Source organism: Bufo gargarizans, chromosome 2, assembly GCF_014858855.1.
Source record: "Bufo gargarizans isolate SCDJY-AF-19 chromosome 2, ASM1485885v1, whole genome shotgun sequence".
NCBI lineage: Eukaryota > Metazoa > Chordata > Amphibia > Anura > Bufonidae > Bufo > Bufo gargarizans.
In genome coordinates, this window is record NC_058081.1 from 486,223,199 (window position 1) to 486,250,145 (window position 26,947).

At 41.9% G+C, this 26,947-nt stretch overlaps 1 protein-coding gene across 2 annotated transcripts; it reads right to left on the reverse strand.

Annotated features, from left to right (window-relative positions):
* Positions 1 to 1,137: 1,137 nt before the first annotated feature.
* On the reverse strand, positions 1,138 to 22,919 carry SPARC (secreted protein acidic and cysteine rich). Of its 2 annotated transcripts, none has more exons than XM_044281173.1 (10): positions 22,798 to 22,919; positions 9,778 to 9,847; positions 9,277 to 9,333; positions 9,107 to 9,197; positions 8,710 to 8,831; positions 7,929 to 8,049; positions 5,688 to 5,821; positions 4,671 to 4,819; positions 4,317 to 4,465; positions 1,138 to 1,924 (listed from the first exon to the last, which is right to left on the reverse strand). In XM_044281173.1, exons 1-10 carry the CDS (start codon positions 22,917 to 22,919, stop codon positions 1,896 to 1,898), a joined length of 1,044 nt encoding a protein of 347 aa, XP_044137108.1. In that variant the 3' UTR covers positions 1,138 to 1,895. The 2 variants fall into 2 exon arrangements, with proteins under 2 accessions (XP_044137108.1, XP_044137109.1); XM_044281174.1 differs by having other exon boundaries at positions 9,277 to 9,330; positions 22,798 to 22,918.
* Positions 22,920 to 26,947: the final 4,028 nt, after the last annotated feature.

Consider the following 26,947-nt stretch of genomic DNA (forward strand, 5'->3'; position numbering starts at 1 on the left):
CATTTGTCTCTCATCTATGAACTTCTGGATAACAAATAAAAAAAGGTTTGACTGTTTTCTTTTTTTGCAGGAGTCTTTTCAAAGTATGTATCCTTCCTTAGCATCCTCAATTATTCGATCTCCACTGCAGTCATGTGATGGCCTCAGTAACATTTTTGTCACTAGCATTGGCCCTGGAAGGTGGAGTGGATGGGGTTATACTACACGGACTGCTTGCACTGGGTAGAGCTACTGGAGGATGATATTACAGCACTATGCATGTTGGTTTTAAGAGCACTGGAAGAAGCTGCAACTGGAGGTATGGAGGAGTAATGCTGAGGTAAGTGCATAGTGTGATAACACAGGTATCTTGAAACAATGTATTGTATTCTGGAAATGGTTGGCCACTTAACAAAAGAATGCAAAATTATATCAGAGAAACCCTTTAAGGCTTTCCTAGATGTGATTCTATCAGTGACCAAGAAACACATCTTGATTTTCAGGCTGATTGAAGATTGGCCATTCACTGTATGACATTACTGAATTGATACTATTTATGCCCGAGAGTGCCCTGTTTTTATTTCATTAAGGAAGTTTGATTGTTTTTCTAAGGCGGTACTACATTTTTAATGAATATACACGGTACCCAATTTTTGAATCAATAGCAAAAGGGATCAAACAACCAATTATGAGAAAACATCTTGATTTTTGTTTGGGTTCCCTTCTAAGATTACATTATTATACAATACTTTTTTTGGGGGGGGGGGGGAGGGGGGGTTGATGTCTAATGTGGTTATTTCTGAGGTGGTACTGTATGCCATATGTGATTACTTACTTCAGTATGTTGTAGTGCAAGACAGTTATACATTCTTTATAATTCCTTTACAATGGACTGACCAGAAGTTTTTCCTATGTTAGAAATTGATGACATAGCAAGAAAAGTTGGTCCCTTGTTCTGCACGCCAAGGGGGTCAGCACTGGCTACATCTAGGGGGAACATGTGGAAGTGGATTTTTTGGGAATTTGAAGTTGCTTTCCTAAACACCTTTAAGAGGAAACCTCAAGGGGATACACTTGGATTGAGATCCATTTTACTCTATGCAGTCTGGAGTCCCAACACCTGACACTACAGGACCTTTGGGTAAGAAGAATATATCATAATGATGATATTTTATTTTAATCTATACATTAAAGCATGTGACAAGAAGCAGTTTCAGTGAATGCAAAATATGAGGAAGAAATACTTTTCAATGTTTTATTCTTTGAGGAGCCTCAGTTTTGATTTTTACGCCAAACTCTCTAAATCAACATTGACATTCCAGGCGAACCAGTCTTGTGCTTGATGAAACCTCCGCCCCGTTGAATATCAAATACCACCACCCGCCCACCCCTGCGTACCGGTCAGGGGTTAACCCCTCCATTGCTAGAGTATCTCGGGAAAACTTGGGGGGCTACTCCAGCAGAGAAGGGGTTAAAGTCCTGCTTTAACACTCTGTTTAGTGTAGCCATAGAAAATAACGAGATATGAGAACATAGGCAACAAGAGGTTTGAAGCAAGCACTGTAAGCTGCTCTATTCATCTTTGTTCTTAGGAAGAGAGGAAATAGGTGGAAGTCAGGAGTTGGACAGATGGAAACATTAGAAAAGAGTGAAAGAAAGAGAAATTTAATCTGGTCAAACAATGGATTTCTGAGCTAGTGGTGACACGCTGTCATCTCCTCCATGCGCTACGGCGTCTTGTTGTGTTGGTCTCAGCACCGTTAATAGAATCTGTTCTAAAGTTAGCACCATTTTTTATTTTTTTTTGCTGCCCAACCCCCGAGAGACAAATTTACAAACTAAAATGTGAAAGAGGAGATACAAAATAAAATATTACACAAATAATTTCTGATGAGACAAAAATCCATTGATTTCGCTTAGACAATCATGTTCTGATCCACGTCCTCTGCAAGAAACAAAGAAAATGGTGCATGTTACTTTACATCATGTTTCTTTATTGTTACTTTAAGGCTACCTACGTGACCATGTCTCTAAGATGATTCATACGTGGTCTGTAAGACAAGCAACCATCATTTTTGATTATTTTCTTTAATATGGGGCAGTAATGTGGGTAGCATGCAGAATGAGGTCTTATCATTCGTAATCAGGAAAACCTTTACCAGCATGAGACCTTGATCAATATCCCTATAACATTTCTAATCTAGTCCAGATATTGGTAACAGCTCTGTTGTTTCAGAACCAACATACCTCAATCCAGCTCTAGCTAGGTTTCCAGCAGCTGGAATAGGTTTTTAGCGCCAATTTATACAGTCCAATATAAAGGTCAGTGATCAGAAATTAACAGCTAATTCCCAATCACTGCCAGCATTTACATGCAGCAATAATGCCCGCTCAATGGGGATGAATAATCGTCACTACGATCATTCATCCCCATAGAGTTTCATTGTTTGTCTGCAGCACATCCCTGTTTACACAGGTGCCCAAACAAACATATGAATGCTTGTTGCGGATAATGAACTCGATAATCTACTCAAATAAATCGGCACGTAGTTTACTACATCCCTGGGACTATTCCCTCTAATCTATGAGCTCAGAAAATGCTAGCATTTATTGCAGAGGGGTTGAGATGGTGTTTGGCTTATTGTACCAGATTATACAATATGTTGCTTTAACGCTTTCCAAAAAAGAGCACACATCTTAGGCTGCTTTCACACTAGCGTTCGGGTTTCCGTTCGTGAGCTCCGTTTGAAGGAGCTCACGAGCGGACCCGAACGCAGCCGTCCAGCCCTGATGCAGTCTGAATGGAGGCGGATCCGCTCAGACTGCATCAGTCTGGCGGCGTTCAGCCTCCGCTCCGCTCGCCTCCGCACGGACAGGCGGACAGCTGAACGCTGCTTGCAGCGTTCGGGTGTCCGCCTGGCCGTGCGGAGGCGTGCGGATCCGTCCAGACTTACAATGTAAGTCAATGGGGACGGATCCGTTTGAAGATGCCACAATGTGGCTCAATCTTCAAGCGGATCCGTCCCCCATTGACTTTACATTGAAAGTCTGGACGGATCCGTCCCAGGCTATTTTCACACTTAGCTTTTTTTAGCTAATATAATGCAGACGGATCCGTTCTGAACGGAGCCTCCGTCTGCATTATTATGGGCGGATCCGTTCAGAACGGATCCGCCCGAACGCTAGTGTGAAAGTAGCCTTAGCGGGTACACTAGTCCTTGTGTCTTTTTGTGTGTGGTTACATTGTGGAGTATCGACTATTTTTCTGAAAACTCAAGTGTCTACATAAAGCACAGATAATCTGAAAGTCTACTTCTATGCATTACATGGAATTAATCTCCAACAGTCTTGAGAGTATTGGCAGATGACCCTCACTCTCTAACTTCCTAAAGAAACTTTTTGTCCTAATTCTCTACACTTAAAGAGGACCTTTCATTACAATAAAAAATCGGAACTAAGTATGCTTACATGGAGAGCGGCGCCCAGGGATCTCCCTGCACTTACTATTATCCCTGGGCGCAGCTCCGTTCTCCCAGTATAGTCTCCGGTATCTTCAGATTTTCGGCTCAACTGGGAGGAGCCTGCTCTTGTTCTCCTGGGTGTCTCCTTCTCCCAAAAAAAACTCACAGGCTATGAGCTGAGCGCTGCGATTGGCCAGCGCTACAGCCTGGGAGAAGGAGACGCCCAGGAGAACAAAAGCAGGCTCCTCCCAGTTGAGTCGAAAATCTGAAGATACCGGAGACTATACCGGGAGAACGGAGCGGCGCCCAGGGATAATAGTAAGTGCAGGGAGATCCCTGGGCGCTGCTCTCCATGTCAGCATACTTAGTTTAGATTTTTTATCGTAATAAAAGGTCCTCTTTAAAGCAGTTATCTAAGAATTTTATACTGAGGACCTATCCTCAGGATAGGTAATTAATATCAGATAGGTGGGGGGTCCGACTCCCAGGGCCCCCAACGATCAGCTTTTTGAAGAGGCTGCATCGCTCCTTGAACACTAAGGCCTTTTCCTAGGCTAGTGACCTCATTGTATGTCGGTTATATGGTCTAGGTGCGGGTTCATTCAAGTGAATGGGGCTAAGCTGCAATAGCAAGCACAGCCTATATACAATGTACGGCGCTGTGCTTGGTAAGCTGTGAAGAGACTAACATTCACCGGAGCTCCGGTGAGCGCCACGGCCTCTTCAAACAGATGATCAGTGGGGCTCCAGGGAATCGGATCCCCACCTAGCACTGCAATGTGGCAAGTTGTTGCACTGTTAGTGTAGGTGACATTTGTACAGTAATAGACATAATTACATTTGGTACAACCCTGGAAATCTTATAATTGTACTTACGCTCCTTGATTCCAAAGCACTTGGCCCATTCATCCAAAGCAATGTATTTGTCATTGTCGACATCGCATTCCTCAAAGAAACGAGTGGTGCAGTGTTCCATGGGGATAAGAGGAGCACGGAGAGGAGACAGCTCAGTGTGGGAAAGGTATCTAAGGACAGAATACATTAACCATGGATTTATCATTTGAAAAAAGTAGGACATGTTTGTTTCAGTTGCATGATATATGCCTAAAATATCTCACATGACATAGCATCTGTTCCATATGAGACAATTTACAATATCTTTTGAATAAAAGCTACAGAATTTTGTATTCTACTTGTCCTCAATATTAATAGCAGCAAAAAAAAGCATACCCATCAATGGGGTGCTGGTCCAGTTGTCCAAATTGCCAGTGCACGGGGAAGATGTACATATTATAGTTCTTCTCAAAGTCACGTGCCAGGAGCTCAACAGAGTGTTCTCCAGCTTCAAGACGCTTCTCGTTCTCATGGATCTTCTTCACCTGTACATTACATTATTGTAAAGTGACATTTATAAATCTACACAAAGATTCAACCATTCTATGGGATGTAAAGATAACGAGAATTTAAGGAGTCCGGCATTAGGGCATGTGCGGTACAGTTCTTTTGAAAAGTGTGATGTACTACATACAAGCCCATTTTGTACTGCTCGATCCAGACGCAATATTACAGGGCCAGGGGTGAGAGGTGGATTTGAATGTCTAGCCCTTTCAATAAGTCAAGAGAAGAAGGGGCTTGAACAGAACATTGGAGGTACTAGGAGGCACTTAGGAGCTAAGCCAACCATTGGTGCACTTAACAGCCCATTTACATATTGATCCAAAAGAAACCAGCAACTCTGCAAGCCCTACAATGCATTATACTTGGTTGATTAGCAAAACTCCTAATAACAGACTCCTTTTAATAGTACTAAGTGTCTTCCAGGATGCAAAATAGAGAAAGGGTCTAGAAGGACATATAGATCCTTAAAGGGGTTGTTCGCCTTTCAGCACATTTTCCGCATTGATTGATGAGGGTCCGACACCCTGAAGCCCCATGATCAGAAGTTTTTGGAAGGCAATAGAAATAAAACTGTGAATGGACTTTTTCTGGATAAAATGGGACAATCACACATTTCAGCCTCTTTGCTATATCTGCATTCTCAATTACTTTCAAGTCCACGTAGCAATTGTCATTTATCACTAGCATTAATCATTACATCTATGGCCATCTCAACACTTCTATTCTCCAAGGCTCTCTTCCCTGGATCATCATGTGACTGAGGGGTGTGGTAGATACAACATGTCTGTTCATACATATAAAATACAATGCAAGCCATAAGATGGAATTGTTATAGTTCTGTTTTATTACCCTTATCTTCTGTTTCTCATTGAGTAAATTGTTCTCGTCATCACGCTCATAGAGGCTGACTAGGACATTCTTAAGCCAGTCACGCATGCGCAGAGGGAATTCGTTCAGCTCAGAGTCCACACAGGGAGGAATGTCTGTAAAAGAAGAAGAAAAATGGAGATAAATATGTTGGCTTAAATGGTAAGCTAAGAAGGAAGGTTGGACTAACCCAGTAAAGTACCAGAGGATCACAATAATGGTCCCCAAAAGTCCAGCATAAGAGGACTACAATAGCCGCTAAGCTCTGTTATGCATTGATTTACAGAAAATGTATTAGATTATGATGAACAGTATGATGAAATTTAAAGTGGGAATACACACGTAAATGAAAGATGGCTCTAAAAATCATTTCCTGTGGTGGGCCCAAGGAATCCTTGTCAGACGTTGCTAAGGAGTCAGCTTAGAAAAATGTACAATCAGTTTTTTCATCTAGTCTAACTGGACAGAGAATAGAATGAACGGCCTTTGGCCTTCACAGATAATCTTCACCCCAGTCCTGTACTTTGTAAGTAACAGAACCAAGTAAACGCACCAGCATAGGGACTGACACCATTCACTTTGCCCAGAAATGTTGGCACTGTTAATGTGCTCACAGTCAGTCTGAAAGACCCATTTACAGGGCAGTCTTTGTTGTAGCAAAGTTGACTGCCCAACGTTCCCAGTCTTGATAGAGCTTTCTTTGTCCAAGCAGGAATGTCTATTATCCTGCCTGTTGTCACTGACATACTCATAGGGAAGTATCTTTTTCAAAAGTGAGTCTTGCACTGTTAAGTTCTTGAACAACATCAGGTAAACCCTTTTCCTTGGAGTGGCAGCATTTTGTGTAGGAATGACCAAACACTGCACTTTTCTTCTTCAGACAATAATACATCAGAACATTGACTCCTAACAGGTGTTTAGATATATTTAATTCTTTGTGGAATACAACCCTTTATTATATTCAAGTCAATGATTTTGAGCTGCATTACCAGGTATAGCCATTGGCCAAGAGTGGTGCTGTTTCTAGAAAAAAAACAGAGCCTTTTTCTAATTTGTTTATGGAAAAAAGCAGAGCCTTTTCCTAATGCCAGACATCCCTGCATCTTCTAGCATGCAACGTATTAGATTCAACAGATGAAGCTAATGTTCTGAGAGTAGTGCCTCATCTGGATTCACCTAGAAACACATACCACCAATAGTCCTTTTTTTTCGTAACCCCAACCTATAAACTCTATGAGCAGATAGATATACGTGCAATTTATCAGCCCCTCCCTCATCATAAAACAATATTTAGTGGGAATTGCATATTATGCAATAATCCTAGCCCACTAGGCGGCACTGCTTTATGGGTTAATGGGTTGAGTTGTATCATTGTAAAAGAAAGTAATTCCTAGCTCCTACATATTTTAGTATAGCAAACATTGTGAGATGTAAGCTGGGAATTGTTGTAAATTTAAGTATAAATCTAACAATAGGTTTATTATCCTAGAATGAGCAGAATGTTCCATATAAAACATTACATTGCAGGCTAGAACACATCTCAGCACATTAGGAATTAGTCCCTAGGGGAAACTTTGATGCTCATTGGCTGCATTCAGTTGGAGCGCTGAGCTAGCAGTATGCAGATATTTGACTCCCAGCAGATGTAGAAGACATCTTTCCTCATGGGAACTCCACAGGCTCTAACCAGCAACCAAAAATGAAATGACCCTGAGGCCCAGCAATGGAAAATCTGAGTTTATAGTCAAGATGTTGGAGCAAGTATTCTAAAATAACTTCATCCTTCACATTAATGTCAAGAAAGTTACATTATTTTTTTTTACTTGCTCCACCAACCTGTGGTTATAATACCTAGTGACTACAAACCAATGGGGAAGTATCAAATATCTCTTCTGACTACTGGATTCATAAACTATTCATATGTTTGCCTGTACAGTATTACATAACGTGTTATCATCGTTGAAGGGGAGGCTTTCATAGACCTTAGGCATCTACCAATGTTTCTCCTGTTGGCTCTATGCAGCTTTTCTCAACAGTTGGTCAATTGGAGCTGAATGGAAAGAAAATTGCATGCTGGTTTTCTGACATCACAGTTGTGGGACCCCCACTAATGGACTGATCAGTTATGAATTGTTACTTGCAGAATTGTGTAACCTGGTTGCTTCATTAGAAATGGGATTATAGGCATAGAGGATAAAGACCATAAAGACCATAGTGACTCACATTTGCATGGTCCAATGTAATCCAAATGCAGTTTGTGTCCTTTCTTTGTTCCTTCCAGGGTACATTTGGTGGCAAAGAAGTGGCAGGAAGAGTCATAGGTCTTGTTGTCTGTAGCACAGACCTATGTGAGAAAGAAATGGGAAAGATGGTTATTTCATAAGAAGTTTATGGCGAGTCTTTCATTTTCAAGGGTTTGAAGGGTTCCAAGAATATAATAGTAATTTTAAGGTGTATATAAACCCTTGGTTAGTGGCATTTTCCTCTATCCTGTATGTATTTTTATGCTATATGCTTCTTCTGACCTACTGTGCATCCAGCTAGCATACCTTCCTAAAGAGATATCAATGACATTTCTGAAAAGTAGTAGACTTAAGATTTTTACAAAGATGACTAAAGTTACAACAGTAATACTACAAGTGAATAACAGTGTCTTAGTCTTCATTTTTGCATTTACTGATTCACATTATGTGCAGCAGCTTTTACCCTAACAATCTCTCTCATTCATATTCAAACAACTTCAAGTTTGGAATGTGCAAATACTCTAAATATGTTGCTTCAGGCCCAAACTGGAATCTGACAACTGGACAACTCGTCAGAATTTGTATTTATTCTATATATAATAAACTTTGTTGAGAGTTAAATTGATCAAGACCTTCCAAATACAGTACTGGTCTTTATGAGGCCTATGAGATAAATCGGATGGCTTGTCCTAAATCTATTTTTTGGATGGTTGAGTAGAGTTGGCTACTATGCAACCTACACAATCCATTTCAAGACTTACCTTCTCAAACTCGCCTACACTTGCAGGGCAGGTTGATGGATCTTGGCACACACACATTGGAGTGTTGTTCTCATCTACTTCACACACTTTGCCATGCTTGCAGTGGTGGTTCAAGCAAGGGTCTATGGGACATAATGTTTTATAAGAATTTAGAGAAAGAAGAAGGTTGTGTTTTTCAAGTTAAGGGTTAAGAATTCAAATTACACTGAAAGTACAAAGTATACCCATGTCTTAGGTCCTTGAACTGTCTTCTTAGTTTTCTTCAGGTTTGTCATTGTTAAAGCATATATATTTTTCTAGAAACCTGTCTAAATATTCTGGGATATATTTTCTGCCCCTACAGAATTGTCTATACAGAATATTGCAAAGCTTAGTATTAGCCGGAAGCAATCCTTACTTTCAGGTGTGGTGGGTTCCTCTTCCTCATCTATTGCTTCATCAAACTCTCCGACTTCTATTTGCACGGGGTTTGCTCCTACTACTGTCTCCTGTAAATGTAAAGAATGAAAATGAAAGAAGGTCCAGAGGAATTCCTGGTCTATAGATGTCAGATTTAAGCTGTCTAACCTCAGTCACAACATCTTCTATCACCTCTTCCTCTTCTGGCAAAGCATCCTGTTGCTGCTTAAAGAGAGGAGAACACAGTTAGTGAGCACCAGTGTATCACATATATTACCATCAATGGGACACTGAAATGAAGTCCGAAAAGAAAATTGCCACATAAATGCTGTACATGAAGCAATGAGCATGGGATTGTATGTAAGGAAACCTTTAATAAAGCAAGATCTTTTCTCTCATGGCCCAATTCATGCTCAGCAGTAGATCAACTAAAAAGAGGAGGCAATAGCTCTGCTAAGCTATGTCTGACCCATTAAGCCAGGTCCCTGCATCCTTCTCTGTTGGTCCACAATAGAACATGGATTGGGCCACAGCAGAAAAGATCCTCTAGATCAACAGTATAGGATAATAAACCCAAAGTGTATTTTGCCTTTTTCAGCTTTACTATGTTAGTTATTACATCAAATTCAAGGAGGAGGAGAATTTCATTGTATATAAATGAACACTTACAGGTGCAGCTAGTGCCTTGCCAGCCAGGCACAGGACGAAGAAGATCCAGACTCTCATTGTGCAACCAGATCTGAAAAAAAAAAAATCCAAGTTTAAGTCGAGTGACATGTAAAGCAAATGTGTACAATGATGCATGAGACTTTATTGATCATCAAGTTATGAATATAGTGAACCCGCAAGAAATTCACTTTCATATAAATACCTTTATAGAGGTTGCTATACTCTTGGTCTAACAATTTTGGTTTAACTTACCAAGATGAGTGAGATGAATGTGTTCTAAACTTTATCTAGAATTCAGGAGGCTCCATTGCTAAACTTGTAGTGGGTGGGACCTAACGCATGTCACAGAGCATAAACTACAGACGTTTATTTGGATCCAGCCAAACTCCACTTTCTGGGCCCTGTGATCTTTAGTCAACTTTCTGGTTTTCACTGGAGTTTAAGGTTTATACAGTTTGTCAAGCATGAATATGTACTGCAAAATCAGGAAAAGCATGTAGCTCAGGGCATGGAACAAGTCCTGACACACCAACCAGGAGAATTAGGAACTGTGGTGTGATAACCAGAAGAATAATGATGAGGAAGAAGACAACATAGCTGGACTGTAATATTAAGAAATATCAGCCAAGTTCTATAAAAGGTTGCTGTGAGCAGAGTGAAGATGTATGCCGTGGTGACCATGCACACATTTGCTTTGACTTTCCATCTCATTCCTGAACGTGGCCTAGTAAGATGGTAGTGATAGAACTGTGTGTATAACATAATTCTGTAAGGACACTTTCAAACTATCATTCATGGTACAACTTGCTGCCAGGCCCAATGTCCTATTGTAGGAATTTTATTTTACATCCCATTTGCTCAATGCATTCAGGACATGCTGCATCATTGATACATTGAGTTAACTGGGCAAAACGGTTGCATTAAGAAAAACCCATATAAATCATTCTTTTTACATGCAACATGGTTTTCTCGAGTTCCAGGAAGAGCTTCCTGGAACCAGTTTTTCTCCAGTAAGGAAAAACAGGTTACGCAACACTAGTGACTATTTTGTGTATGCACAGTGTATGCTGGCCCTATCTCAGCATGTTCAGGCAAATGCTCAGTATTAGGCTACATGCACACGACCGTTGTGTGTTTTGCAGTCCGCAAAATTGCGGATCCGCAAAACACGGATGGCGTCTGTGTTGGCACGGACAGCTATTGATATAACTGCCTATTCTTGTCTGTTTTGCAGACAAGAATAGGACAGGTTATATTTTTTTTGCGGACCACGGAACGGAGCAATGGATGCGGACAGCACACGGAGTGCTGTCTGCATCTTTTGCGGCCCCATTGAAGTGAATGGGTCCGCGTCCAAGCCGCAAAAACTGCGGCTCGGATGTGGACCAAAACAACGGCCGTGGGCATGAGGCCTTAAGCTGCTCATTCACTAGGTCCATAAACATGACTTTGCTGCGTGTATGAGCCTTTAGGAAATCATAGCCACCAGACATCAGCACTGGGCAGTAGAAATTATGATTTTTTTTTATTATTCTTTTTACATTTTAACAGTACAATAAAAATAATTTTAATATTCTTTTTAATATTCTTTTTTACATTAGAACTTAGGACAAATTTTTATTGTGAACTTTGCTGACGCTTCACGGGTCACTTTATGTTACATCATATCTGATTAAAGAGAGATTTTACTGAAGTACTTTGAAATAGATCGACCCACAAATGTTCATTTTCATTCCCAGTACACTTTGTAAAGTGGTCAGATGGAGTCGGCCAAAAAAACTTCCTTTCATTGGATTTTCCCTGGCCAGGGATCTCTCCTCTGTGCAGTGTTTCAGGTTGGGGTCAGTTCAGCTTTGTTAGCTTTCATGAGTGTCTGGGTGGAAAATTACTGCCACTTTTGGCAGCCGTCTTTACTCCCGATGCCCTGGTCATCGCTGCACAGGCTGGGGCTCCCTGTTTTATTTGGCCGTTCCCTTGCACTCATTACATGCATGCTGGGAGTACATGCTTTATGTCCACAGCTCAAAAATAAACAAGATTATTTAATCACATTTCACATCAGAGAGCGAAAACACCTTCGCTAACCAAAAGCAACACCAGGGCTGCGATGACTGCGGTGCTCCCCCATATTTTCAGGTACCTTGTTGAAAGCTTTCTTACTAACACTATAATCTACTTAAACCTGAGGGGAGTGACACAGGTATAAAACGCAGGTATAAAAAGTCTATCACTCATCTGTGTAGCCAGGGCAAAAGGGGCACTTGCTCCAAGGTCATTACCATTGAGTGCCCCTCACTATCCGGAATAATTAGGCTACTTTCACACCAGCGTTTTTGGTGGATCCGTCATGGATCAGCCAAAACGCTTCCATCATAATAATACAACCGTCGGCATCCATTATGAATGGATCCGGTTATATTATCTTTAACCTAGCAATGACAAATCCGTCTCTAAAACCATTGTAAGTCAATGGGGAATGGATCTGTTTTCTTTTGTGTCAGAGAAAACGGATGCATCACCATTAACTTACATTGTGAGTCATGACGGATCCGTCTTGCTTTGCATCCCAGGACGCACTCAAAAACGCTGCTTGCTGCGCTTTTGTGTGAGTCATGGGAACGCAATGAAACGGAATGGAATGCATTTTGGAGCACTTCAGTTCAGTTTTGTCTCCATTGACAATGAATGGGGACAAAACTGAAGTGTTTTTCTTCACTATTAAGACCCTAAGACGGATCTCAATAGCGGAAAGGGAAAACAATGGTGTGAAAGTAGCCTTAGGGTCCATTCAGACGTCCGTTGTGTGTTGCGGACCTGCAAATTGCGGATCCGCAACACACCCGGCCGGCACCCCCTATAGAAAAGCCTATTCTTGTCTGCAGCTGCGGACAAGAATAGGACATGTTCTATCTTTTGCGGAGCTGCAGACCGGAAGTTCGTGGCCGAAACCCGGAAGTTCGGGACCGCACTCCGCAAATGCGGAAGCAGAGAGCACATAGTGTGCTCTCCGCTTCACGTCCGGGCCCATAGAGAATGAATGTGCGGAACGGGTGCGGACCCTTTTGCGGACGTGTGAATGGGGCCTTAGTCCTATTCCCTGAATCCCTGGTCAGTAATGTAGCATTCCCAACTCCCATCGAATGTAGGTGCGCATACACATTCTAAAATTACAGGAGCATTTGTAATGTCTCAAAATCATAGAGAAATGTCTATTCCTCTTAATAAAATAAATAAAATATATAGAAAACTCCTTATTTTGAGATCTATTATGTCAAGATAGATTAGTAATGTTCAAACTGCTGCTAAGTGTGCCCTATTATGTAAAGCCAGGGGCGTAGCTATAGGAGGTGCAGAGGTAGCAGTCGCTACCGGTCCCAGGGGCCTGAGGGGGCCCAAAAACCCTTGTGGTGCATAAGAAGACATTGGTATTATAGAAAGTGCATGCTGGTCAAGTTATACGTCTAGCTGGAGGGGTTAGGGGGAACGGATGCAGACTAAAACCATGGTCATGTGATTGCCCCCTTAGGGAATAATTTATATATGTTTCCCTCTGCCTTTTAGTATTCAAAGGTGGAAGTAACTGATAATAAAATACAGGAATTATCTAAAAGAGGCCTAAAGCTGGTCATACACATTAGATAAATCTCAGCCAAATCCCCCTATTTTGACGGGACCGGATGACCATCTAATGTGCATGGAGGCGTCCCAAGAGCAGATGTCAGAGGAGATAAGCATCAGGCAGTGGGATTTCGATGGACTTATCCTTTTGTTCTTGGGACATAAGCCATTGTTAAAGGTATCTGGCAGCAGTTTTCTCCGCTGTCCTTGTTCAAGGACACATGCATGATCAGCATGTGCATTGGGAAGGGTATGGTGGGGAGATAAAACTGGTGGTTGAACAAGCCTTCAGCCTGCAGAAATCCAGCTTAATGATCATGCCTGGACTAGTAACAATGTATCCCCACAGTTGTGTAGAGACCTACTGTTGTCACTCATTGAGTACAATGATAGGACTGGCCAACTATGTTATGTGTATGGGGATGTGCCAAATCTCCACCAATAGTTGATGACAGAGGAAAAAGTGGAGATAAGCCGCTTGCAAGGTGTCTGATATTCTCACCTCTTTTCCATAAAGAGCACATACTCGCTCTGCTGAGTTGTGCTTTCATGTGAATGGGGATTCATGCAGAATAACTGTTAGCCAAACGTGCTTTTGGCCAACAGCTATTGAAGGTGTATTGCTGTCCTTAAAATCAGTTAGCTGGCAAGTTTTAGCAGTAGAGTCCTCTTCATGCCCATTTCAAGACTGTGTAATTTCCAATATTTAAGATAACTAAAAATAAAAAGCAGATCCACTTGAATGTGCAGAAAAGTGATATTTAAAAATCTCTTGCAAAATGTATGGAAGAGTGCTACTAGTGCAACTTTTTGGAAAAAAATGTTCTGATGCATAACAGGTAGTGTTGAGCGCGAATATTCGAATTACGAATTTTTTTCTCGAATATCGCAATTTCGCGAATATTTAGAATATCGTTCTATATATTCGTGAATTCGAATATTCGTATTATTTTTTTTTATTATAATATTTTTTTTCTTTCCCACTTCTCTAAAGTTGTTCTTACCTGTCCTTTGGATTCCTGGCTTCCTGGCTGCTCCAGTCAGTGGTGTTTTCAACTTACTGCTATATTCCATATTAGCTAAATTACAATCTAATCTATATGTGTATTTTACGAAATTTCGCAAGTTGCGATGCGAGTAATATAACACGAAATAATCGCATGAAGATTTCAATTTAGCACTGCTATATTCCATATTCTAGCCTAATATGGAATATAGCTGTGCTAAGTTAGCACTGCTGTATTCCATACTAGGCTAGAATATGGAATATAGCAGTGCTAAGTTGAAATCTTCATGCGATTATTTCGTGTTATATTACTCGCATCGCAATTTCGGCTTTTGCAAATGTTCTTAATATTGCTCTAACTTCGTCTTTTAGAATATTACGAATATTCTAAAAGACGAAGTTAGAGCAATATTACGAAATTTTGTAAAATACACATAGATTGTATTTAAGCTAATATACTGCTATAGTAATATTTTTTAATAGTGTACATATTTTACAAAACTTAAGTTCAGAAGAGGCAAAAAAAAAATTTGAGGCAAAAAAAGGGATTATAGCAGTATATTAGCTAAATTACAATCTATATGTGTATTTTACGAAATTTCGTAATATTGCTCTAACTTCGTCTTTTAGAATATTCGTAATATTCTAAGAGACGAAGTTAGAGCAAATCACGAAATTTCGTAAAATACACATATTAGCCTAGCCATAGTCAATTAGCATAGGAACGTTGCCTTATACTATCAAGATAAATAATCGCAATACGAAAAAAAAAAAAAAAATCGTATATTATTCGCGATAATTGGAATAATTACGAATATTCGATTTTGACGAATATAACACGAATATTCATTCGAATATTCGCGAAATATCGCGAAATCGAATATGGCACCTCCCGCTCATCACTAATAACAGGTATAGGAAACCTGGGTTAATTGACCCTTACATATTTGGTTGGACCCCAATGTGTAAAAAAAAAAAAAATGGTTCTCATATGTTAAACTCATTGACACAGAGGTACATAACTTTATGTATTTTGGTTGGAAGGTCCAATAGAGGTAAACGTGTCCTGTAGCAAACAAACCTCAGCTCGTCATGATCTCAGAGCAAGGAAAAAACAAGTTTATTTCAGAAGAGTAAACTAAGTTTATGAAAGAGACTTCTTCTTGAGCCTCATCTATGTCTGGAAACATTTCACTTTGTACACTTCATGGACAGAGAAATACACATTGGCTGGATTCATCATTGAAGATGAAGCAAATGTAGCCATTAACCCGTTTGGTCATTGGGTTTTGCATCCGTTCCTCTCAAATAGTGGAGAGGAAGTTTTCTGTTTTTCCATTTTAATAATATTCTTGCATATGAATGTATAAGTTAATATTGAATATCTTAGAAGTTCAGACCTTCATCCAGGAATCTTCCCAACTTTACATAGTTACTCAAGTAGATAAAAGACACACGGTCGTCAAGTTCAACCTTTTAACTGTCAAAGAATAAGCTACCTTTTCTGATATTTTTGGATGTCACTCCATGTGTCAATACTCTATGAACTTCAGAGTCAGGGCCTCTGGGGGGTGGCAGTTTATGGCCTCTGCCTCCTGTTCTCGAAATTCAACCTCATAGGACTCAGGATGCTAGGCCTGAAGCCTATAAGGCAGTAGAATGATGCAAGTGGTCACAATGACATCATATGAGCTCCTGCACTGGTTCTTGTGTGATAATGTCATTGCGCAAGAACCGGTGCAGGAGTGGTAATGTCAACCAGACTGCCAGTGCCGGGACACAGCAAATCAGACCACAGGTTGGTGGGGAATGGGAGTGAGGCAAGTTGTTTAATACTAAACAGTTCCACTACCGGGGGCACTGGGAGGGGGGAGGAGCATTATATACTGGCATAGCAAGTGGGGGTATTATATACTGGTACTATGGGGAAACATTAGATATATGGGCACTAAAGGAGGAGCATCATATACTGGCCCTATGGGAGGTATGGAAGAGCATCTTATACTGTCACTGCGGGGGAGGGGCAATATATAGGGGCACTACAAGAGGAGCAGTATTTACTGGCACTATGGGGGGAGTATTATATATTGGCACTAGGGAGGAGCAGTATTATATACTGGCACTACAGGGGGGAGCATTATATACTGTAACTACAAGGGGGATTGGAGGAGCATTATATGCTGGCACTACAGGGGGAAAAGGGAGCCTTACATACACTGGCACTATGGGGGTGGGCGGAAGAGCATTAAATATACTGGCACTACAAATAATATGGGGGATCATTATATACTGGCACTATGGGGGGGATGGAGGAGCATTATATACTGGCACTACAGGGGGACAGTGGAACTGCACATATACTGGCACTACGGGAGCAAGCAGTGGAGCATTACATATTTCGTCACTACTTGGGTATGGGGGATCATTATATATACTGGCACTATAGGGGCAACATTATGCACACTGACACTACAGGGGGGTATTATAATACAGGTGGTTGTACAGGGGAGTTATAAATGTAAGGGGATATTAAAAACAAAGGGGCACTGCAGGGGGCATTATAAATTCTGTGGGGGCATTATTATTATTATTGGCCACAATATGGAGGGCATTGCTACTAATGGAGGTACTCTTGGGGAGCATTATCACTATTGGGGGCACTATTACTAATGAGGGCACTCTGGGAGAGAATTAGCACTATTGTTGGGGCTTTGGGGAACACTATGTGTGGGTGTATGGCACTGTTATTTCTATATAATATCTGGGGGGCATTGGTATTGGAGCACAGTATTGAGAACATCAACATTAGAGGAGATATCACTGGATGTAAGAGGTATGTAGTGTAATTTAAATTTTTGCCTCAGGCAGCAGAGAATTATTTTGCTGTGGAGATGCTGTCAGAGTGCTTTAGCAGTAGTTTATCTCCCATGAGATTTATGGATCTCAGTGGTTGGGGGTCACAGGAAAGAGGTCCTAACGTAATGGATATTACCTACATCTGCTGTTGGTGTGGATTGCACATTAGACTACAGGCAGATGATCATTGTCAAAGGAACATCTAATTTGTAAGGTAGCCCATATACCATGGCAGACATCCATGTCGAAAACCATGCTACCACTAAATCTGGCCATTTACCTTAGAAAAACTGGATTTTGGTGGGATAAGCCCATGAAATAATGTGCATTTGGGCTTCTTAACTTTCCCTGAATGTCAAATATTTTGGACTGCCAGGTGTATGGCATACCTTATTCTCTCTATTAAAATAAACATGTTTGCTTGGCCTGTGTCTTGATACTGTGGCTGCAGATTGAAATTTTTGGAAATCCATTTTCTAATCCTTACCTTTTAGCTAAACCTCCATACACTTACACTTTTATACACTTCTAGTGGGTAAAAGCCAATAGATTTTTTTTTTACCAGTGCAACTGGGGGGATAAAAAAAATCTGTTGATTATTATGTAGCATGTATGGCCAGCATTAAAGAGGACCTTTCACTCCTATACAAACGAAAAACTAACTCTATCTGTGGGCAGAGCGGCGCCCAGGGGTCCCCCTGCACTTACTAGTATGCCTGGGCGCCGCTCCGTTCGCCCGGTATAGGCTCCGGTGTCTCAGCTCCGTCTGTTATATTGGACTGATTTTTTGTAGGAGGCGTGTCTCTTGCTGCAGCACTCGCCAATCGCAGCGCACAGCTCATAGACTGGCTATTCTATAAGATATGCCACAACTGCTTGACAGGTATGAGTCCAACCTCTAGGGCCCTCACCTATAGGGAGAATGGGGGTCCTGTGACCTGCATTCCTTTATTTTCAGTGGTTTCACTCCTGACAGACATCAATGGAGAGGAATGTGCGCCATTCCCATGAGATCTATAGGAGTTAGGAAGGAGCCATGTGCTGGCCACCATATGACATGCATTACAAATTAACTAGAATGCTTTTCAGGAAAGGGATGTACAATACATGAAGAGATATTTCCAAGAATATAAATGTTTTTTTTCCCCATGGAACCAGAACAAAGCACAAAGCTGTTGAACAGCATGCTTACATAGAATTTATAGGAGATTTCTTATGCCCATGGTCAATTTAGAAGAAGAAGAAATCAGTAAGATACATAATCTGTTCATATCTTTCACAGTTGCAACTCATATTGAACTTTGAGGTTGTTTTGCACAAATGGAAAGAGTTGTTCCTGTAAAACCATATATTTTATAGACATAAAGTAAATAGTTACTCAAGTTCTCCGAGGTGTGATCATCTTGAGCTAAGGAATGAAGAAGCAGGAAATTTATCTTGGTCTGAAGCCTAGATAAAATACACCTGTGAAATGGGATTGCATGTATATATGATCACCAACGTCATCGCCCACTGAAGTGTGTGGAGGAGAGGAGCATGGCATTGTTGTAAAGCCTTGAGAAGAAGCACATCAAGATAACTTAGTTATGATCAGGCAGATGTCACATGCGCACTTTAAGTGCCTGTATGTATACTACTGTATATCTAATAGTATTATTCTATGGTGCTTTTAAAGCTATGTCATATTTCTAAATTAATTTTTGTATTTTTATATTAAATATATATACACACACACACATATATTAAAACAAAGGATGCTAATTTGATCTTTTATGAGGTTTGCTCACATGTTGCTATGAGATCATAGTAATAAATACCATACAAGTCTATAGAAATTAACTGTCTACAGAGACTGACCAGCCATTCTAGAGAATTATGGCTGCTGGCCTTATATCAATTGAGTCCATGAAACTTTTCCCCTAAGGATTGCAGATCATCTGTCAAACATTTCCAAATTCAGCTTTAGAATTAGTGTTGACTTGTTCTTCATATGCTGCTAATTGTTTTCTGGTGATCGCCTTATGTAGGTCAGAAAAGTTTGAGGTATGTAGAGGAATCTCTGTTCTACACAACGGAGGATGCCTGGAAATTATTAATTGGTTTTCATATCAAGAAAATATGTTGCTATATATCCTATTATACCACCTCCTCCTCAATAAACCAACATGACTAGCCACTAACTGTGTCCCACTCTGGAAGACCTGGTGCATCCATGTGCTGCATGGATATCTGTTTCTTTTAGTGGCCAACCTGTAATACTATATTTCACCTGCAGTGGTCACTGTAGCCACAGCTTCCCAAAAATGATATCTGGAGGATTCTGAAGCCAGAACCATGATCAACTGATCACAGAAACAGCTTTTATCTGAGAAGATCTCCATAAAACAACACCTTTAAAGAGGACCATTCACCACTCCTGACAAGTCTGTTTTAATAGCTTTATGCATTCCCCGTGTAATAACAATTCTGGAACATTTATTCTTATGGCTCTATGTTGTGCCATTCCTTTATTATTTCTACTAGAAGTTATGAAGGAATTGCTAGCAGTCTGCAGTAAGGGTACAGAGGGGTGGTAACCAGTTGGGGGTGTGTACCTGCACAGACTCACTCTATCCAATCAGTGCTGCCATTTTCAGTCTGTGCAGGTACACCCCCCCAACTGGTTACCACCCCTCTGTACCCTTACTGCAGACTGCTAGCAATTCCTTCATAACTTGTAGTAGAAATAATAAAGGAATGGCACAACATAGAGCCATAAGAATAGATGTTCCCGAATTGTTATTACATGGGGACTACATGAAGCTATTAAAACAGGCATGTCAGGAGCGGTGACAGGAGCAAATGCTAATAAGGACTGCCAAGTGTCAAGAGCCTTTTCCAAAAAAAGTGACCCTTTTCTTTATTTTACTGGTTTAATATATTAACAAAATAAAAACAGAATTCTTACATAATTTTCTGATCCCCTGTATCAATACTATTAACCCTTTTACACAGGCCGAGGATCAGGACATTTATTGGATAAGTGTACATATGAATGCTCGTTTTCGTGTAAAGGAGCCTGCGAGATCCCACTGCTTGATATTATGTGAGGTAGTTAGAGGAACCCTGAAAACACTTTTTCCATCAAGATCCACAAGTTTCAAGTTACATATCTGGTTTCCATCACACTATTCATGCAGGGGGTTACCACTTTGTTCCCAAAGACTTTCTTTTAGGCCAGGTTCACATGGTGCAGTTTTTGAGGATTCCATAGGAAGGACAGAAATATTGCAAATAATAACACTTCTCTTTCTTTTTCAATTTTTATGGGTTAAAAATCTCTAAAACTGCACCATGTGAACCTGACCTTAACTGTTATTAATTGCGATCCAATAAAAATGAAATATCTTTCCATCAACCACACTGTGTGATCCTGGTCTATGGATGCCTTCTTAAAAGATATTTCTGGAAGCCCCAATACTAGGAGACCCCCACCCAACTGTTTGTGGAGGGGAGTTGCAATGTTAATGGTTGCGGGATGCACATGAACCGCATCCTTATTTTGTGGATCCGCAATTTGCAGACCACAAAATGCATATGATGGGGTGCGGGAGGCCTAATCACTACACATCCGGAGTTTACAGGCTGGGGTCCTGTATTCCGATAGTGCTGACAGTGAACGCCACTCCTGCCCTTAGCTAGGAGAGGTTGGTCCAAACAGGACTTAAAAGGGCGTTTGTAATGCAAAAAAGAAATCTTACAACATATTTAACAACCTGTAAAAAAAAAAATCGGTGTCAACTCAATTAAATGAAAAAGTAAAAAAAAAAAAAAAAGGATAACCACCCCCCTATAATAAAAGAGAAAAAAAAAGGATGCAGAAATGATAAGGATAAAACAATAGAGCTGACAATCAGGATTCTCCTCTTTATTGGATCCTATGTGGGAAATGGGCCTTTAATGAAGTGTGCCCTGGAGAGACCAACTACTCTGAACATCCCAGCCTACAATGATGAGGATCAGCCGGTTAAGGAGGACCCATGTTGCTATAGCACCAAGCATTCCTCAGAGCCTGAGTAATGTGAGAGGGGGGCCAGGCAGGGTGGGGCTTCCAGCAACTTTGTGAAGTTGATTCTCTCTCCCATATAACAGTACTCCCCCCCCCCCCCCTTCTTTTCTCCCATCCCACCCTTCCCCCCTTTTTTGCTTATGTGGCAGACAATGCTTGTGTTAACCCTTTTATCCCCCCCCCCCCCCCCCCCCTTGCACTGTAGAGGAACCTGCCACGCATTGACAACCACAATTTATGTGCACAGCTGCAGCTCTTTGCTTTTACAGATGTTGTTTTCCCAATTTTACTATGAGCTTAAATGTAGCAGAGCCGAATTGGTCATTGAACACTAAGGCTCTATTGTTTGCGTGCTGGGAAATTCTTTAGTGGGTTTAGCAACAGTTCCATAGAGAATACATTGCGATGTCACCAGATTCGGAGGTGGCAAGTGAGAAACTCAGCTCTGCTACATTTCCTTTGTTATCTTTCATGCTATGGTATTTTATGCCTATTGTATTCTTGTTATATTAGTTCTGTTAACACCATATCTTACCAAATGGAACCTATTGATGATAAAGACTAAACTGACATAGGTGATAGAGCAGAGTTTAGATCTATCTAATCAATGAAATACAGAGGAAGCCTTTACATACATGAAATATACATTATACTGTAGACATCACTGTAACTATACAAGTAATATCAGATCTGGAGACTAGTGTGATAGATACAAATGTAGCAGGGCTGAATCTGTATCTTATCCCTATACTTCTCTGTTAAAATAATGGAGTAGGTTGAGGCGTGTGTATATATATATATATATATATATATATATATATATATATATATATATACATACACACACACACACACACACACACATCATATCCCATTGCTGGACATTCCTCACATTTCCCTTGCTGCCGCTATCACAGATGAAGGGTTCTCCTGAGCGGATTGTTCAGATTCTTCCTCCTTATCCACAGCAAACTTCATTCCTTATCACAATGGAATTTTAAGAGGCAAACCCAAATCATGAAGAGTTGCCCCTATTAACCCCTTACGCCCATGCATAAGGCAATGCAATCCTATAGTAAAATTAGGGATTGTTTTCATTGCATTCATATTGTACACTGCAATTAAAGATAGGTTGGTCTCCTGTGAAACGGAGAATAGATGTGGTAAATCATGCCCACACCGCTGCACAATTATAGGTCATCATATAACTAAAATAGAAATGTACAATTTTCCTACCTTGTATAGAGGAACAGATATAGCAGAGCTGAATGGAAATCTTTGGCAGTTGCATAGTTTGCATTTTAAAAGGTTTACCTGCAGTGCTATGTCAAATGACAAAATCAGCTCTGCTACATCTGCGACACACCTACAATCAGATTGCACATTACAGCTGCTCCCTATAGTTTTTATGGTACAAGTTAATCTTGTAGTTTTATAGACCGTTAGACAGTCCAGCACAAGTTTAAAAAGTTGTGAGCAGAGGAATCCATACCTTGGGACAAGAGAGGAGAGAGCTTCAGCCTCTGGGATAGTCTGAAGAAATCTGAGGGGCACAGGAGAAGTTAGCAGAGAGCAGAGATGGGTGGGTGGGACTGTGCTGTCTGGCTTTCTCATTATTTCATGGGAGGCTGTGCTAGCCCCATCCTGCCCCCCTTCCAGTCCTATTCTAAGGACGCAGCCCAAAAAAAGAAAAAAAAAAACTTCAGACCAGAGCAATCCACAGAGAATCCCAAACTTAATGCCCGGAAATGGATCCTAATTACAGAATGTCTGCTCCGATATCGTCGCCTGAGACAGTCATGGGCATAGCTATAGCAATTGCACAGGACCTTTTGTCTGGAGTAACAATATGGTGGCTTTTTGCTATAATGTGGGCTTTCTGATATGTGGCATTGTACATACATTTAATTATATTCTGCTGCTTTAGTTTTCTTACACTAGGTGGTGGGCCTCCATCTTATTTTGCTATAGGACCCTATAAATTATAGTTACGCCTCTGTAAGGCTCTACTTTCACATCCACTGTGTTGCTGGATCCGTCAGAGGATGAGCAAAAATGCATCTGGTAAATAATACAACCGTCTGCATCCGTTCAGAACGGATCTGATTGTATTACAGTATCCCCAAAATGACCAAGACAGATCCAGAACTAAAACCATTGTAAGTCAATAGGCACCGGATCCGAAAAAATGGATCTGGCACCATTGACTTATATTGTGTTTCACGCCGGATCCATCTTGTTTAATATCCCTTGACGCACACAAAATGGAACGCATTCTGGTGCACCCCGTTCTGGTTTGTCCAGTCTTGTCCCCATTGACAATAAATAGGGACAAAACTGAAGCATTTGCTTCCGGTTTCGGGATCCTTTGATGGATCTCAAAATTGGAAAGGAAAACGCAGATGTGAAAGTAGCCTAAACTTAGACTAGACAGTCTAAAAAAGTCTAAAGTTTGGCACATATTTAAATGCGTTTGTCTTACTGAACCAACTATTGCTTGCAGTGGTGCACCTAGCCTTTCTGCTGCAAAAAATGAAACGGCGCCCCACCCCCCACCATGCCAATTTCTTAACCTAACCCCTTCCCTTCAGCCCTACTGTAAATACATACTTTGAAAACATTACATACAGAGCTACAAAACATTCACGGTAATACAGCGCCATATACCTCTAACATCCAGTGATCCTTTGATGTAGACGTTCTCTTTCTTTATCTTCTCCATTCAGACCAGACCGCCATCATTATTTCTTTCAGCCTTCTCTTTGACAACTACTTTTTCATCCTCCTCCCCACCTTCTAAACACCCCATCCTGCCACCTACTGTGCCCACTGTTCTTCCCAATACTATACTGCAGAAACAGTGCCCTAAAAAATTATTGTACCCAGCAAATAGTGTCCCTGAAACTTATAGTGCCGTAATCATAGTGTCCTCCAAAAATAATTGTGCTAAGCTGGTACTGTGCCAGGGTGCCTCCCAATGTAACAGTCCTCCTAAAAGTCAAACCAATAGTAATAATTCTCTGCCATAGTGCACTATGTGGTAACAGTGCACCCAATAGTAATGATGTCCCTCATTTTGCCCAGAAAAAATAATGCCCCCTTAGTGCCCACAGTAGTATTAATTCCCCCTATAATGTGTGCCAGTAAAAAAAATTGCTCCCTTATAATGTGTGGCAGTACAAAAATACCATCTTATGTGTGCCAATTCCAAAAATGCTCCCTTATGACTTATACCAGTACAAAAAAAAACTTTTAGTGCCCCATGTAGAAGAAATGTTCCCATAGTGGTTTAGAATGTGTGCCAGTACAAAAATGCTCCCCTACAATGTGCGCTAAGTACAAAAAATGCTCCCTAAGGCCCCATGCACACGAACGTTGTTTGTTTCCGTGTCTGTTCAGTTTTTTTGGCGGATAGGATGTGGACCCATCAGTATGTCCATTCCATAGCCCCGCAAAAAAATAGAACATGTCCTATTATTGTCCATTGTAGTCATTGTTACAATGGATCCGCAAAAAAAAAAAAAAAGATGGCATACAGTTGTCATGTTTTTTTTTTTGTGGATCCGCAATTTGCGGACTGCAAAACACATACGGTCGTGTGCATGTAGCCTTATAATGTGTATCAGTGCAAAAAAAAACTACTTTTAGTGCCCCCAGAACAACGAATGTCGCCATAGTGGCCCCCTTATAATGTGCCAGTACAAAAATGTTCCTTTTCACAGCCGCAAGGCTTTCTCCAGTTACAAAATAATGACCCCCACCCCACTGTGGCCTAACACCATGCTGTTAAAAATAATAAATTCAAATACTTACCTCCATTCTGCTGTGAGCAATACAGTGCAAAACACAGACCTCTTCCAGCCTGGCTCAGGCAGTGCGATAATGATGACACCGGCCTCTGATAGGCTCAGGAACTAGGACTAAAGCCTATTAGAGGAAACGGTGGGTCAGCGAGACATCGCTCCCATGCCTCATTATGGCATTCAACTGTATTGCTGACCTGTTTGCGCATTTTATTTATGCCCACCCCCAACCTATCTCTAAAACCTGCTCATGCAAACGGGCAGAGTAAGGCCACTTTCACACATTCACTGTTTGGTCGGGGATTTTCATCAGTGATTGTGATCCAAAACCAAGTGCAGATCACAAAAGCACAGAAGAGGTCCAAATCCATTATAACCTATCTCTGTGGAGGCTCAAAATCACTGATGGAAATCACTGACCAAACACTGACTGTATGAAAGAGGCCTAATTCTGTCATTATCCTGGAGCCACTGCAAAATATATTACAGCAGGTCCCCTAACTATTATAGATAATACTGGTGTCTTCTAGTGTTGGGTGTGAATATTCAAATAGCGAATTTTAATCGCGAAGATCGCCACTTTGAGAATTCACGTAGATTTAGAATATAGTGCTATATATTTGTATTCACGAATATTCTAGATTTTTTTTCATATGAACCCATGATCCCTCCCTGCTTCCTGCTTGTAGGCTAATGAGAAGGCTGCAATGTCTTTGTCTGAGCTTAGCAACATCCCTAGCAACTATATGAGAACCTCCCCAGCAGCCATTTTCTGCAGTTTTTTGCAGTTCTGAGTGAGACAGCAGTGACATTGCTGTGCTCTGTGCTTTGCTGTGTCATTACATTAGATAGTTAGTCAGGCCGGACAGGAGCGCAGCGGTGGGGGAGGACGCGCATGAAGAGGCTTGGCGGCGAGGGACAGGCGAGGAAAGGGTTAATAGGTGCGGGGGGCGGAATCGGGTGGAGGCGCGAGTTGCCGAGGCAGCGGGGGGTGCGGCCAGAGCAGGGAAGGAGGAAGTGGGCGGATCGGAGCGCAGTGTGGCCAGGGGACCGAAATGGACGGCATGATGTCTGCGCCTGTCCTGTCTGTTGAAGCAATGCTGGAGCGGTTGCGGCGTGAGGCGGAGGTGCGGGGGCCTGGCTGGCTGCAGGAGCAGGTTGGTGCCTGTTTAGTGTCACCTGCTCCTGAAATCACTGTTCGGGCTGCCCGGCCGCGGCGTGGTGTTCCGCCGGCGCGCCTAAGCCCTGAAGTCACCCCACGGGCCCGGCGCCGAGTAGGGAGCCTCTCTGTGGACCCTCCGCGGCTGAGAGCGGCCGCTCAGCCTTCCGCGAGTCGCTCTCGCCGCGGGAGGAATCCCGTCACGCGGCGGGGCCCTGAGAGGAGCGGGACGCCCCTTCCCCCTCTCCCTGCGGCAGTGCTGGTGGATTCCGGACCGGGAACGGCGGATCGGCCCTGTCCCTCCTTCAGCGGGCGGTCCGCTCGGCTTCTGGATGACGTCGTGGTTCCTCGGGCTGCGCTGGGTGGAGACGGATGCCGGCGCAGGTCCAGAAAAGATGTGAGCAGCGTGGAAGAGGATCCCCTTGCCGTGGTGGGCGCCGAGGTCTCGGCGGCCCGTCCAGCGTGGTGCAGAGGGTCGTGCAGGTGGTCCGGGATGAACAGCCGTCGACGTCCAGGAGCTATGACGGTGAAGTGTCCGGGCGGCGGGAGTCAGGATCTGCGGCAGCGGGAGTCACAGCGCCCGTGGTGCCTGGTGAGATTGCGTGGGGCTCCATGTTAGCGCAGGGTTTCCCGGGGGGGGGGGGGGGTCCATGGGGGAGTTCGGTAGGGGTTTGGGGCAG